The sequence below is a fragment of the Anolis sagrei genome, chromosome 1 (genome assembly GCF_037176765.1).
Source record: "Anolis sagrei isolate rAnoSag1 chromosome 1, rAnoSag1.mat, whole genome shotgun sequence".
NCBI lineage: Eukaryota > Metazoa > Chordata > Lepidosauria > Squamata > Dactyloidae > Anolis > Anolis sagrei.
The window spans coordinates 288,511,200-288,523,286 of record NC_090021.1 but is presented as its reverse complement, the minus strand read 5'-3'; the positions used below and the strand labels follow the sequence as shown (position 1 = coordinate 288,523,286).

Sequence of the window (12,087 nt, the reverse complement as noted above, 5' to 3'; positions counted from 1 at the left end):
TTCCTTTCTTGTAATTTGAATCTGGTGATTCAATGGAGCATCAGAACAAACTTGCGACACATTCTCTTTTACTGTCCTTTAAATATTTGAAGATAGCTAAGTTCTTAGTCTATTCTTCCCCATAATAAGCATATCAACTGCAGTAATCATTTCTTATGCACGATGGTTTCAAGATCTTTGTTGTCTTCCTTTGGACATGTCCTGGATTGTTGAACCTTGTGATGTTGATAATGAATAGTTGTGGAAAAGGCAGCAAATCTCTATCACCCCATCTGTCAAATGTGATAGAAGTTTAAGTGCTCAGGCGTTTATTCTTTCTCTTTCTTGTGCACACACAAACACACTTTTCAAGACTTAGGCACATAATGATGCTAGGCTTACAGGGCACTGTGCCCATTTGTTCATTCAGTGGTTTGCACACAAGGGAGACCATCAGATTCACTAATCCATAGCATTTGGTGATGGCAGCATTTCATTTGACATAAACCTGCTAAGAAGTAAAGGCTGTTGTCTCAATCATTTGCAGCTTTGAGATCTGCTGTCCTACTCCACCAATGCAGCTTCAAGGTGGCATGGACTTGTTTCAAACATACAGAGCATTGTTGCCAATTATTCAATCTGGGTCAATTTTGCCATAAACATATAGATTAAGCACTAGCTAGTATGAAGTCATCCTCTGTCAGATTGCTTATGAAGAGCCAAACTCCTCTGAAAAATCTCAGTAAATTAGTTTTACCAGAACAGAATCCTTACGTTAGCATTCTTTCTCTGTTCCGCTTGCTCTATTGGCACAGGTTGCTCAAGACTGCTATCATATTGTAAAACAACCACTACACCAACAACCACCATGTCAGACTACACAGAGAAGCCATTGAAATCCACAAGCATGTGGACAATTTCAACAGAAAGGAAGAGACCATGAAAATGAACAAAATCTGGCTACCAGTTTTAAAAAACTCTAAAATTTTAACAGCTAAACATCAGAGAGGAAGAAACCAGGCACAGATTAACAACTCCCAGCAACAGATTTTCCCAGACTCAGGCAGGCCTTCAAATGCTAATGAAGGTGATTAGCTAACATTCACACCTAACTGCAGCAGGGAAGAGCTCCTTGCCCCACCCCAACCATTCCACAGATATATAAACCCATTGTACTAATTGCAACAGACCCTCTGAGGATGCTTGCCATAGATGCAGGCGAAACGTCAGGAGAAATGCCTCTAGAACATGGCCATATAGCCCGAAAAAACCCACAAGAACCCCTGCAGGGTTCAGGTTTAACTTTTTACATCAATAGATACTAAAGACAGGATGGGGGGCATCACACAAATAGTTTTGTCATCCATACATGAGATATTCCTATCTTTTTACTGGCAATACAAATGACACCTTTCTTGTTCTTGTTTGTTCAGCTACATTTCATGACATCAGTTGCATTTTTAGTATGTTGCAGAAAACCAAAAATTAACACATTAAAATGAAACCAGTTGATGTTCTCTGTCATATCCGTTTTCTCCATCATATATTACTTCATGTCAGATGATATCTGATGAGTTTCTGGGGGAAACATGGGTAAGCAAAGCCAGGGGAAGCAAATCCATTATTAAGGGGGCCATACTATATTTACTTCTGTCTCCACCTTACTTGATGGTAACTTCACCTTCCTTTCTTCCAAGAACAGGGAAGGGGTATGGGAGATCTTGAACTGAGCACTGAACATGAGGAAACAGGAGGGGAAGAGTGGAGAGAAGGCAGGACATTTTTGAGGAGAAAGGAGCAACAAGTAGTGCAGATTGTCAATAATGAGGCACCATAGTACATCTACTTGTCTAGCAACTGTGGAAAGGCACTGTTGCTGGTAAGCTGTGGATAAAACTATCACCATCATAACAACAAAACTCTGTTCAGCTTTTTTCCATCTCTTGTTTTCTATTCTTCATTGGAAATCTGAAACTGACACCCATCCTTCCTTAATGTTCTCATTTGCCTGGTCCTCACTGGCTTTGTCATGCCTGTTTTTAAAATGCTCTACACTGAAAGTTAAACTTTCTATTATGTTAATTGGCAGGATACTTTGTGCTATGATTTTCAGTGAGATTTGTAATCAAAGAGGTAAAAGGATGGGTAGACCTCTCTATGATCATCACAGCAACAGCTTCAGAGGAGAAAACAAAGTGAAGAACTTCAGTTATGCATGTGGCCTGATAAAACAAATACACCGCACAGAAACAAAAATAAATTGGATTCCTTTCCTGTTTAAGTTAGCAGACATTTCATGCAGAAATTGTAGCTATTTCACAAGTTAGACTAAAAAAAGAACACTCAGTGTCTTGAAATGTGACTGAAAGAAAACTGCATATGTAGATTTCAATTAGATCAAAATCTTCTCTTCATCTAAAGATATTTAAGGGTTCATTCATGCAAGAGATCTAGATGGCCATGGACAATTCAGAAGACAAGGTTATGTGGCCAAATATTATGCATAAACTAGGCGTGTATATAACCAGCTCTGTGACCTCTTGGTTCACATTAATTTTTCCATAACAGGCATGAGACATACTCTGTGACCCAAAGACCACATCAAAAGATTTTATTTATTAATTAATATTTGCTTGTTTGTTTTCCAGAGCTCATAAGGGCAGCAGAATGCCATCATGGCCTCTGTTTGGGGTAACTGGAAGTTATGTCACACCATTCCTAGTCATCTTTTAAAGATTTTGAGAAGTGGGGCTTGTTGTTTAGGGGATATAGCATATAAGTGTTTTTGTTGTTAATGTGTACTTATTTGTATCTGGCTTATGGCAACCTTAAAGAGAAGATATCACAATTGTTGGCATTATTTGTTTAGAGGGGGGGTTGCTTTTACTTGCCCCTGAAGCTGAAAGAATGTGACTTGTTCAAGGTCACTTAGTGGCTTTTGATGACTGGGTGGGGATGTAAACCCTGGTCTCCAGAGTCATAGTCCAATGCTTAAACCACTACACCATGTTTCTCAAGTTGAAAGTGGTCTAGATTGTTATTATAAGTTCCAGGGCATTTTGGGTTGTACAACACTGTCATCCCCAAGATCTTATACAGCCTACAGGATGCATGATTACCATTCCTGGTCTGTATAAACATGTGCCCGAAAAAGGTTGCACGTGCTCATGCAATGAGACAGAAATTGGCTCACATAAAATCGATTGAGATGAGGTGTGTATATAGGTAAAATATTGCTATACAACTTTGTTCTACTGTTACCACTGTTACTACTGTTATGCTTGTATTCAGGACCATGAATATTCTCACCATGTTAGTGTGCATGCCTGTATGCACTTAATATAACGTGTACTTAATTTTCTTCTTTGTGTAATTGCTACTCCCAGTGAATGGTCAAGTCATGGAGCTATCCAAGGTATTGAATGTCTGCTTCCTGTTAAAGCTTGGAACAGTTACTTTTTGGACTGCAGCTCCTAGGGTCTTCCCAATAACCCGGTTTCTCTACTACCAGAAATTTTCCAAGAGACACACATTCCACATGTACTTAACTCTGTTTGTTCAGGAACATTTTTTTTGTACATGGGCCCCAAAATCTGAATTGAATCAGAAGATGCTTCTGAATGCTTACAGGATTTCCAGGAATGTCTGGGCCTTAGCATGCGGTAAACCTGGTTGAACCAACTCAGCTCTGCATTTTTTAATTGTGTCAGAAGTGACTTGAGAAACTGCAAGGCACTTCTGGTGTGAGAGAATTGGCCATCTGCAGAAACATTGCCCAGGGGATGCTCAGATATGTTACCATCCTGTGGGAGGTTTCTCTCATGTCCCAGCATGGGAAGCTGGAACTGACAGATGGGAACTCACCACATCTTGTGGATTTGAACTGTCGACCTTCAGGATGCAATGGAGTTGGGTCAGCACTGATGCGGCACTTTATCAGTTGTGATATAGCCTAGTCTGGAGGCAAATTTTTCTATACCAGGCATGGTTGTACCCTTCAGGTCGGCAGTTCAGCTGGCACAAGGGTTTAACCCATTGTGCCACCATGCTCTGCATTAAGAAAAGTAGGGGAAAATTGTGGAGCAAGACTCTGGAGCAGCCTCATACTTTAGGCAGGGGATGGACAGCAGTCCATCTCCTTATCAGCACAGGGAAAAGGAGACATCTTGGGCCCATATTGTTTTCATCATAGTTCAAACAGCTACAGAGCTCTGGAGAACTTCTAGCCACTATGGGGATCCATGTTGGCATCAGCAAGGGAGAAGCAGAGGTGATCGCATGAGTACCTTCTCTCTGGTTGCACCAGCACTTTTCCTGATGCCAGCAAATACAATTGCAATGGCCAGGAGCTCTCCAGAGCTCTGTAGCTGTCTTCAGCAGCAATGAGGACTGGAAAGATATGATGATAGTCTGACCAGGCTGAATCAGGTCAGGGATAGAGTTTGTAAACATCTACATGACTTCCAGGGCCAGTCCAGAGCTGCTCCAGATTGGCCCCAGTATATAGCCAATGTAGATGCTCACACTGCTAGCAGGAATCTGTTTTCTTCTTTAATGATTTTTCATGTAAAATCCACATGAAGACATGGATGATGACAAGAACAGGGATGATAGTTTTCTTAGCATAACCTTTGTGCCCAGATTGTCTTTCATGGAAGAGATACCTCATATGGAAACTATACCCCTTACTTAAAACAATTTCTGCAGAACTGTGTAAAGGGAGGTAAGCTCCTTGCATTTTCATGTAACATGTTATTCGCCATAAGGAATCACTTATATTATGGCATCCATTAATATTTTTGCTTCTCGTTCTGGCTCAGGTATTTTTTTGCAGCTGTTTCATGAACAGGAAAGCCAAGACAAGTAGTTTCTTTGTATGTTTTAGGTAGGTAAGAAATAAATGTTATTATTTTTGTTGTAAGAAATAAGCTGAGTTCTAATAAGTATAATCGACAACCATTTCTCAGCTATAGCCATTTATCTCAAATCCATAACTTTCACAGCAATTCATAAGAAAGGCTGAAAGTGAGAGGATGGCCCTTGTTGCAAATATACATAATTGATAAAGTCACTGTTTGAACCGTAACAGTTCATCTCCCTGTAATGCGTTTCTAAACATCTGACAGATACAATTGGGTTCCTATGGGTTCTTTTGATGGGAACAGGAACAGAAACAGTTCAAAGTTTCAAAGGTCACAATGACCCAGCAGCAATCAAATGTACTTTAATTTGTTTTTTTTTTTATCATTATAGGGTAAGCTTCATATATATGGTGCAGAGTTAGAACAGTTCAGATGAAAAACACAGACACCTCTTTTTCAGAGGATTGGGTTGTTTCTTTAATATTTTATATTATTTCCCCCTTTGTGCTTAAGAGATGGATCTTATAGCACTTAGCTTGGAGAAGATTGTGAGGAGATCATAGAAACATCAAACAATGATGGATCTGGACCAAACTTGGCACAAATATGCCCAAATGTGAACGCTGGTGGAGTATGCGGAAAATAGACCTTGACATTTGGGAGTTGTATTTGCTGGGATTTATTGTTTACCTACAATCAAAGAGCATTTTGAATCCCACCAACTACAGAATAGAAACAAGAGCCATCCAGTCCAACCCTCTGTCACACCAGACCCCCCTTGTATTTTATTCCATTACACAAGTAACACAACAGATGTTGATGATACCAAAAACATTAGGACAGTGTTTCTCAACCTTCCTAATGCCATGATTCCTTAATACAGACCCTCATGTTGCGGTGACCCCCAACCATAAAACTATTTTAGTTGCTACTTCACATCTGTAATTTTGCTACTGCTATGAATCGTAATGTAAATATTGGATATGCAGGATGTATTTTTGTTCACTGGATGAAATTTGGCACAAATACCTGATACGCTCAAATTTGAATACTGGTGGGGTTTGGGTGTGTGTGTGTAGGAATGGCTTTTGTCATTTGGGAATTGTAGTTGTATATTTAACTTATAACCAAAGAGCATTCTAAACTCCACCAATGATGGAACTGAACCAAACTTGGCACACAGAACTCCCATAACCAACAAAAAATGCTGGAAAGGTTTGGTGGGCATGGACTATGAGTTTTGGAGTTGTAGTTCACCTACATCCAGAGAGCACTGTTGACTCAAACAATGATGGATCTGGACCAAACTTGGCACAAATATGCCCAAATGTGAACAGTGGTGGAGTTTGCGGAAAATAGACCTTGACATTTGGGAGTTGTATTTTCTGGGATTTATTGTTTACCTACAATCAAAGAGCATTTTGAATCCCACCAACTACAGAATTGGGCCAAACATCTCACACAGAACCCCCATGATCAACAGAAAATACTGTGTTTGCTGATGGTCTTTGACAACCCCTCTGACACCCCCTTGCGACCCCCCCCCCCCCGGGTCCTGATCCCCAGGTATAGTAATGCTGCATTAGGAGATATTGCAACACTGCAGAATCATAGAGTTAGGAGAGGCCACAAAGGTCCTCCAGTCCAACCCCATTCTTCCATGCAGAAAGACACAATCCAAACACTCTTGACAAACAGCCATCTGGCCTCTGCTTAAAAATCTCCACAGAAGGGGACTCCGCTACACACTGAGGCAGCACATTCCACTGCCAAACAACTCGTACTGTAGGAAAATTTTCTTAATGTTTAGGTGGAATCTATTTTACTGCAATTTGAGTCCATTGTTCTGTGTTGTAGACTTCAGAGCAGCAGAAAATGATTTCCCTTGCCCACCTCAATGTGACATACTTTCAAATGCTTCAACATAGTTATCATGTGTTGTCAAAGACTTTCATGGCCAGGATCACTGGGTTGCTGTGGGTTTTCTGGGATGTATGGCCATGTTCCAGTTTTCTGGAACATGGCCATACAGACCAGAAAACTCACAGCAACCTATGGTTATCATGTCTCCTCTCAGCCTTCTTTTCTCTAAGCTAAGATACCCAACTCCCTCAGCTGCTCCTCACTGGGCTTGTCTTCCAAACCTTTGATCAATTTGGTTGCCTTTTTCTGGACACATTCTAGATTTTTCAGTATCCTTCTTGAATTTCAGTGCCCAGAACTGGACACAGTATTACAGATGAGGTCTGACCAAAGCAGAATAGAGTGCAACTAGGACTTCCCTTCATATAGACACTGTACTCCTACTGATGCAGCCACAAATCATATTGGCTTTTTAAGCTATCACATCATATTATTGACTCATGTTCAGCTTGTGGTCTTCTAAATTTAATACAAAGCAAATTCTGCAGCCAGGAAAATCTAAGTCAATAATAATAATAATAATAATAATAATAATAATAATAATAATAATAATTTATTTTTAGGCTTCCCTATCTGCCCGAGGGGACCTTTAGCCACTGAAAATTATGTAGAGTTGATAACATGTGCCTCAACTGTCTCTTAACATTTACAAAGGACTAAATTCAATCTTAGTTCCAGTTAGAGCAGATCTACTGAAATCAAAGGAACCTAAGGTGGTTGTGATGAATGTGTCCCAATCATTTTCATATGTCTACTCCAGATGGGATTAATGTTGGATTTAGTCCCAGAGGCAATTCTTATTTCTTTAGAAACCTATTGTTTCATTTTGTACCTAGTTGTACCTTTTGGGAAATAATCACTTACATATTTATTTATTTATTTGATTAGTTAGCACAGATGAAATTTTCAGATTTTCATTCCCCATTGTAGAATTAATGCATTTTGACACCACTTTAACTACCATGGTTCAATGCTATGAAATCCAGGGATTTGTAACTTGGTCACACCAGTATTCTTTGGAAGAGAAGGCTAACGAACTCATTAAACTACAAATCCCAAGATTCTATAGTATTGAGCCAGGGCTGTTAAAGTGGTGTCAAACTGCACTATTCTACAGTGTAGAGGCATCCTGAGAGGCAGACCCGTAGCCAGGATTTCGATTCGGGGAGGGGGGGGGGCTGAGTCTGAGTGAAAGAGGGTCTACCCTAGCAAACCTTTTGTATCGTTACCCCAATACCCCCATGCATATGGGACATATTGAGTATGGTGATCAGATCATTATATGAATAAACATAAGAGTTTAAATAATGCACCAGTAAGGCCTTCTCACGAACCAGCATGAGAATTTGGGGGGAGGGGGCTGAAGCCCCCCAAGCCCCCCCCCCCGGCTACATGCCTGCTGAGAGGAAGGGTACATGCATTTTCACTTCAAAATAGACCCTCAAATGCTTGTGCGTAAACACAGCCAGTTAATTCACACACAAAGGAGGACCTCAAGGGATTTTTGAATGTTGATTATATGATGTTTGTGCTTTTCCAGTATATTTTTAACTTTAAGGACAACTAGTCTCTTAAGTTTCAAACACTGTAGAAAAAAATATAAATCCATATATTTAACCTTCTCCGATTAATAATGGGGAAAGTGGAACATGACCATAATACTTCTATGATAATAAGATTGTTACAAATATATTCCCATTTACGTCTCCAATGATAAGAAATTAAGTAACTTGTATATATTTCTGATTTTTTTTCATGATGGATTCTGCTAAAGAAAAAGACACCCAAGTATTAAAATATTTCGTTTTCCAAATTCTGGAATCTCTATGCCCATCCTGATTGTACAATCACAAATCCCATCTTTATCCACCTTTAGCAAAGTGCAATAATAAAGTTGTGATTTTGGGCAAGTTAAACTGTCTCCACGACATTATTAACAATGACTTTTATTAACTATGACTATTATGTCCCTAATAAGCTCTTTATTAGAAAAGAGGATAATATTTTCCAATAACAATTCGTTAATTCTCATTCTGCTTTTTCCCTTTTGTTGAAAACAGACATGAAACAGCCAACAGGTAGTATGAAAAAATTACATACAATTGAAAACATAGCGCTCCAAAGTGATGTTCAATAATTTACAATCGTATGCTAGGCAACCAGGTACAGTTTGGGCAGGTGCTGTATTCATGGCTACACATCTGTGACTATTCAAAACACAACTCTCTTTGTGTTATTTACTAACATCTCCCAGTATCCTTGTGTTGGCTGCAGCTTATAGGAAAATACAGTGCAGCAATATCTGGAAGTCCCCATTTTGGATGAAGCAACATCTTTACGAGAGAGAAAAAAGTTCACAATAGAAACATGCAAATTGCTTAGAAAAGGGGGAAATATGTCAAGAGGAAGGCGCGTCAAGCAAATCCTTGTAGGGGCCGCCTTCCATCTGGAAATCTATGTTCTCATTGTGAAAGACTGTGTGAATCAGGAATAGGTTTCCACAGTCATTTATAGATCCACTGCCAAGACTCTACCCTTGGAAGACAATCATACTTGGCCACGAGTGATCGCCTATGGTGATACAGGACTACAGAACTTGCTTAAAACAGTGTATGAGCCAAAACAAATTGTATGAACCATGTCTAAGTGTATACCATTTTTCCCCAAACCAATTAACACTATGTAACACATTTTTTGTTCTGGGTAATAAATGTCATTTCCTAATTGGTTCTGTCATAAAAATGTGGAAAAAGTTTGTTAAACTGCAAAAACTTTGTTTTTGATCATATTTTCATTAAGGAAAAATACAAAATCAGATAGTAGAAGGATAAAAAACAGAAACGAGGTTTTTGGAGTGTAGCAACTACTTTCAAAGTAAGTACTACACAATTAAACAGCAAATAACACTTTCAAACCAGGAACAGCATTTTATTTTCAAATTTTGTTACATAGCGTAATGTATACCTCAATCCTATGGATGTTTACTTCAAAGTTATACACTTCCTTAATAGTAAGTAACTTTAAAACCTCTTCCTTCCTTCCTTCCTTCCTTCCTTCCTCCCTTCCTCCCTTCCTCCTTCCTTCTTTTCTCACAGACAATTATGTAGTGTCGTGAAACATTCATCACTTAATAAATATGTTAGTTAGCAATAAAGAAGGCTAAACTACTGTCATTCTAAGTTTTGCACAATTACTGCTTTCTATTATTGCTATAATGGTGTACTAAAACTTCTTTTACAAAGTAAAGAACTGGTAGATCTCTGCCCAAAGCAATTCACAATAGTCTCACTCCATTCAAACTCTGAGCATTTTTCTAATTAACTCTGTTTTCTGACAGTTCTAAAAGCATGGCCAGAGAATACTATGCAATGTGTATGTGCATATATATGTATCAAGAGAGCATGACCTGTTATTGCTGTAAATTTTCAACTGGATTGTATTTGCATCAGAAACTGCTCTGGGAGTTAGTTTGGCAGAAATATCGAATAAAAATATAATAAATAGAGCCATGAATTAACCATTGTTTTCTCATACAGTCATACTTCAAGCTGAGATAAATTGCTTATTTTTCATCATTTTTCAAGCATTCCATTCTGCTCTAGAATTCCCAAATCATTTTCCCTGAGGTTAAGCTGCCAAAGACGAACAAAGCTAAACACAGCCACTGTTCGATACGCTGCTTATGCACCAGTACTCCATTGGGTTGCTGTCACACCCTTTTCCTCCAGGTCCTCAATAGTCTCCACTGCCACCTCCTTTTGTCTTTACCCCCCCCCCCTCTCTGAAGGCAGCCTGTATTGCCTTCAGGACATCACCCCAAAGTTTCCTCCTTTTATTCAGATCTAACCTGTCCTTTACTCCCCCCACTTCCCAAAGCATCTGGTAGCAATGCATCATATGTTCAAGGTAATACATTTTATCCATACCCTTGCAAAACTATCTCCAGTCCAAAGCAGAGGAAAACATTTTCAACACCAGGAAAAGATGTGGCAATTTGTTTTATGTCTGGTTCACCATGTGCGAGCCAAATCTGAATCCGGTCTTCACAACTGACGACTCAGCATGAATGTCCCTTCTCTCACATCCAGGGGAAGGAAGGTATTTCATCTTGAAACATATACAATCAAAATATATTTGGCAGTGATAAAGCAGACTGCTTGGGATTGCCACTTTTTCTCCTTGATGTTCTTTTTTTTTCAAGTTTCAGAAAGGTAAAAGAAAATTTCATTGATTGGGAGCACTTTGCACCAAAAGGAATGGAAATACAGCAACCATCAAGTGCCTTACCTATTGTGGTTATCCAGAGCACTATTTGAAAACCGGGAGGGAACTGTGGGGGGAAATCCATGACTTCCTTGGTCCAGGATGGTCCTGCTCCGCACTGGCCCTCTTCTCTGCTGTCAGTCCTTCTCTCTTAGACTCTGCCAAAGCTCTGATGTTAATGCTTGGTCTCTTGCTGGCTTATAGAAGAATTTCACCTCCTGCCATGGAGGGCTCTCAGGGTCCTAAAGCCCTCGTGGTTCCCTCGCCACATGCGTTCATTCACTTTCTTTTGCAATTCAGGAAGCAGAATGACATGCATTATTAACATCTCTATATACACATTCATTTCTTTAAATGGGAACATTATGTTGGAAGAGCTGATATAGGCAACTTTGTCTCCATTTGCATCCTGACACTGCACAGAAAAACCCTTTGTGTTTGTTTCTAACTAAAATGCAAGCTTGGGTTAAATCAACTCTCTTTCTGAGTTTCTGACAACAGTATCAATATACTGCAATCCAGATAGCTCTCTCTGCGGTAATTGTACAGACTGATTTTAATAAATGAGCTTTGCCTACCCATATTAATATCAATTAATGTTTCCCCAAAGGAGTCACCATTCCTAAAAATCTAGGCTTGATTTGATTCACTGCAGTCATGCAAAAGCAGATTGAGAATATGAGCGATTTCCCATGTTATATTTCTGAATCGTACTCCTAAACACGTCTGGAAGTTTGTACTTTTGTCTCCTTCTACAAAAGACTAGGAAAATGTTAAGCCACTCCAGATATTTTGCATACCTGTATTTTTCTTGGAAGGAGAACATGTTGTAAACACTTCATATGGGTGTATCTGTATTGGCTGTTGGCCACTAGAAATATTACTAAACACTTTTAGTACATGGTTCACCCTTAACTTGTTGAAGTTGTCTGTTTAAATTATTGCTGCAAAATGCAGACGTGTGTTACTGCTTCCCCTTGATATCTAAGAAAAAAGCAGTGCAGACATTCTGGAGCACAATTCTTCTGGCCATGCTGCCTGGGGGAAATCTAGTAACAAT

General features: G+C 39.3%; 1 protein-coding gene across 2 annotated transcripts in view; it reads right to left on the bottom strand.

Moving 5' to 3' along the window:
- LTK (leukocyte receptor tyrosine kinase) overlaps positions 1–11,219 on the bottom strand; it is a 139,960-nt gene extending 128,741 nt beyond the window's left edge. For both annotated transcript variants that reach the window (XM_060760745.2, XM_060760753.2), the window contains exon 1: positions 11,052–11,219. In XM_060760745.2, the coding sequence (XP_060616728.2) occupies positions 11,052–11,112 (61 nt within the window). In that variant the 5' untranslated portion in view covers positions 11,113–11,219. The remainder of the gene's footprint in view (positions 1–11,051) is intronic.
- Between the last annotated feature and the right edge of the window lie 868 nt (positions 11,220–12,087).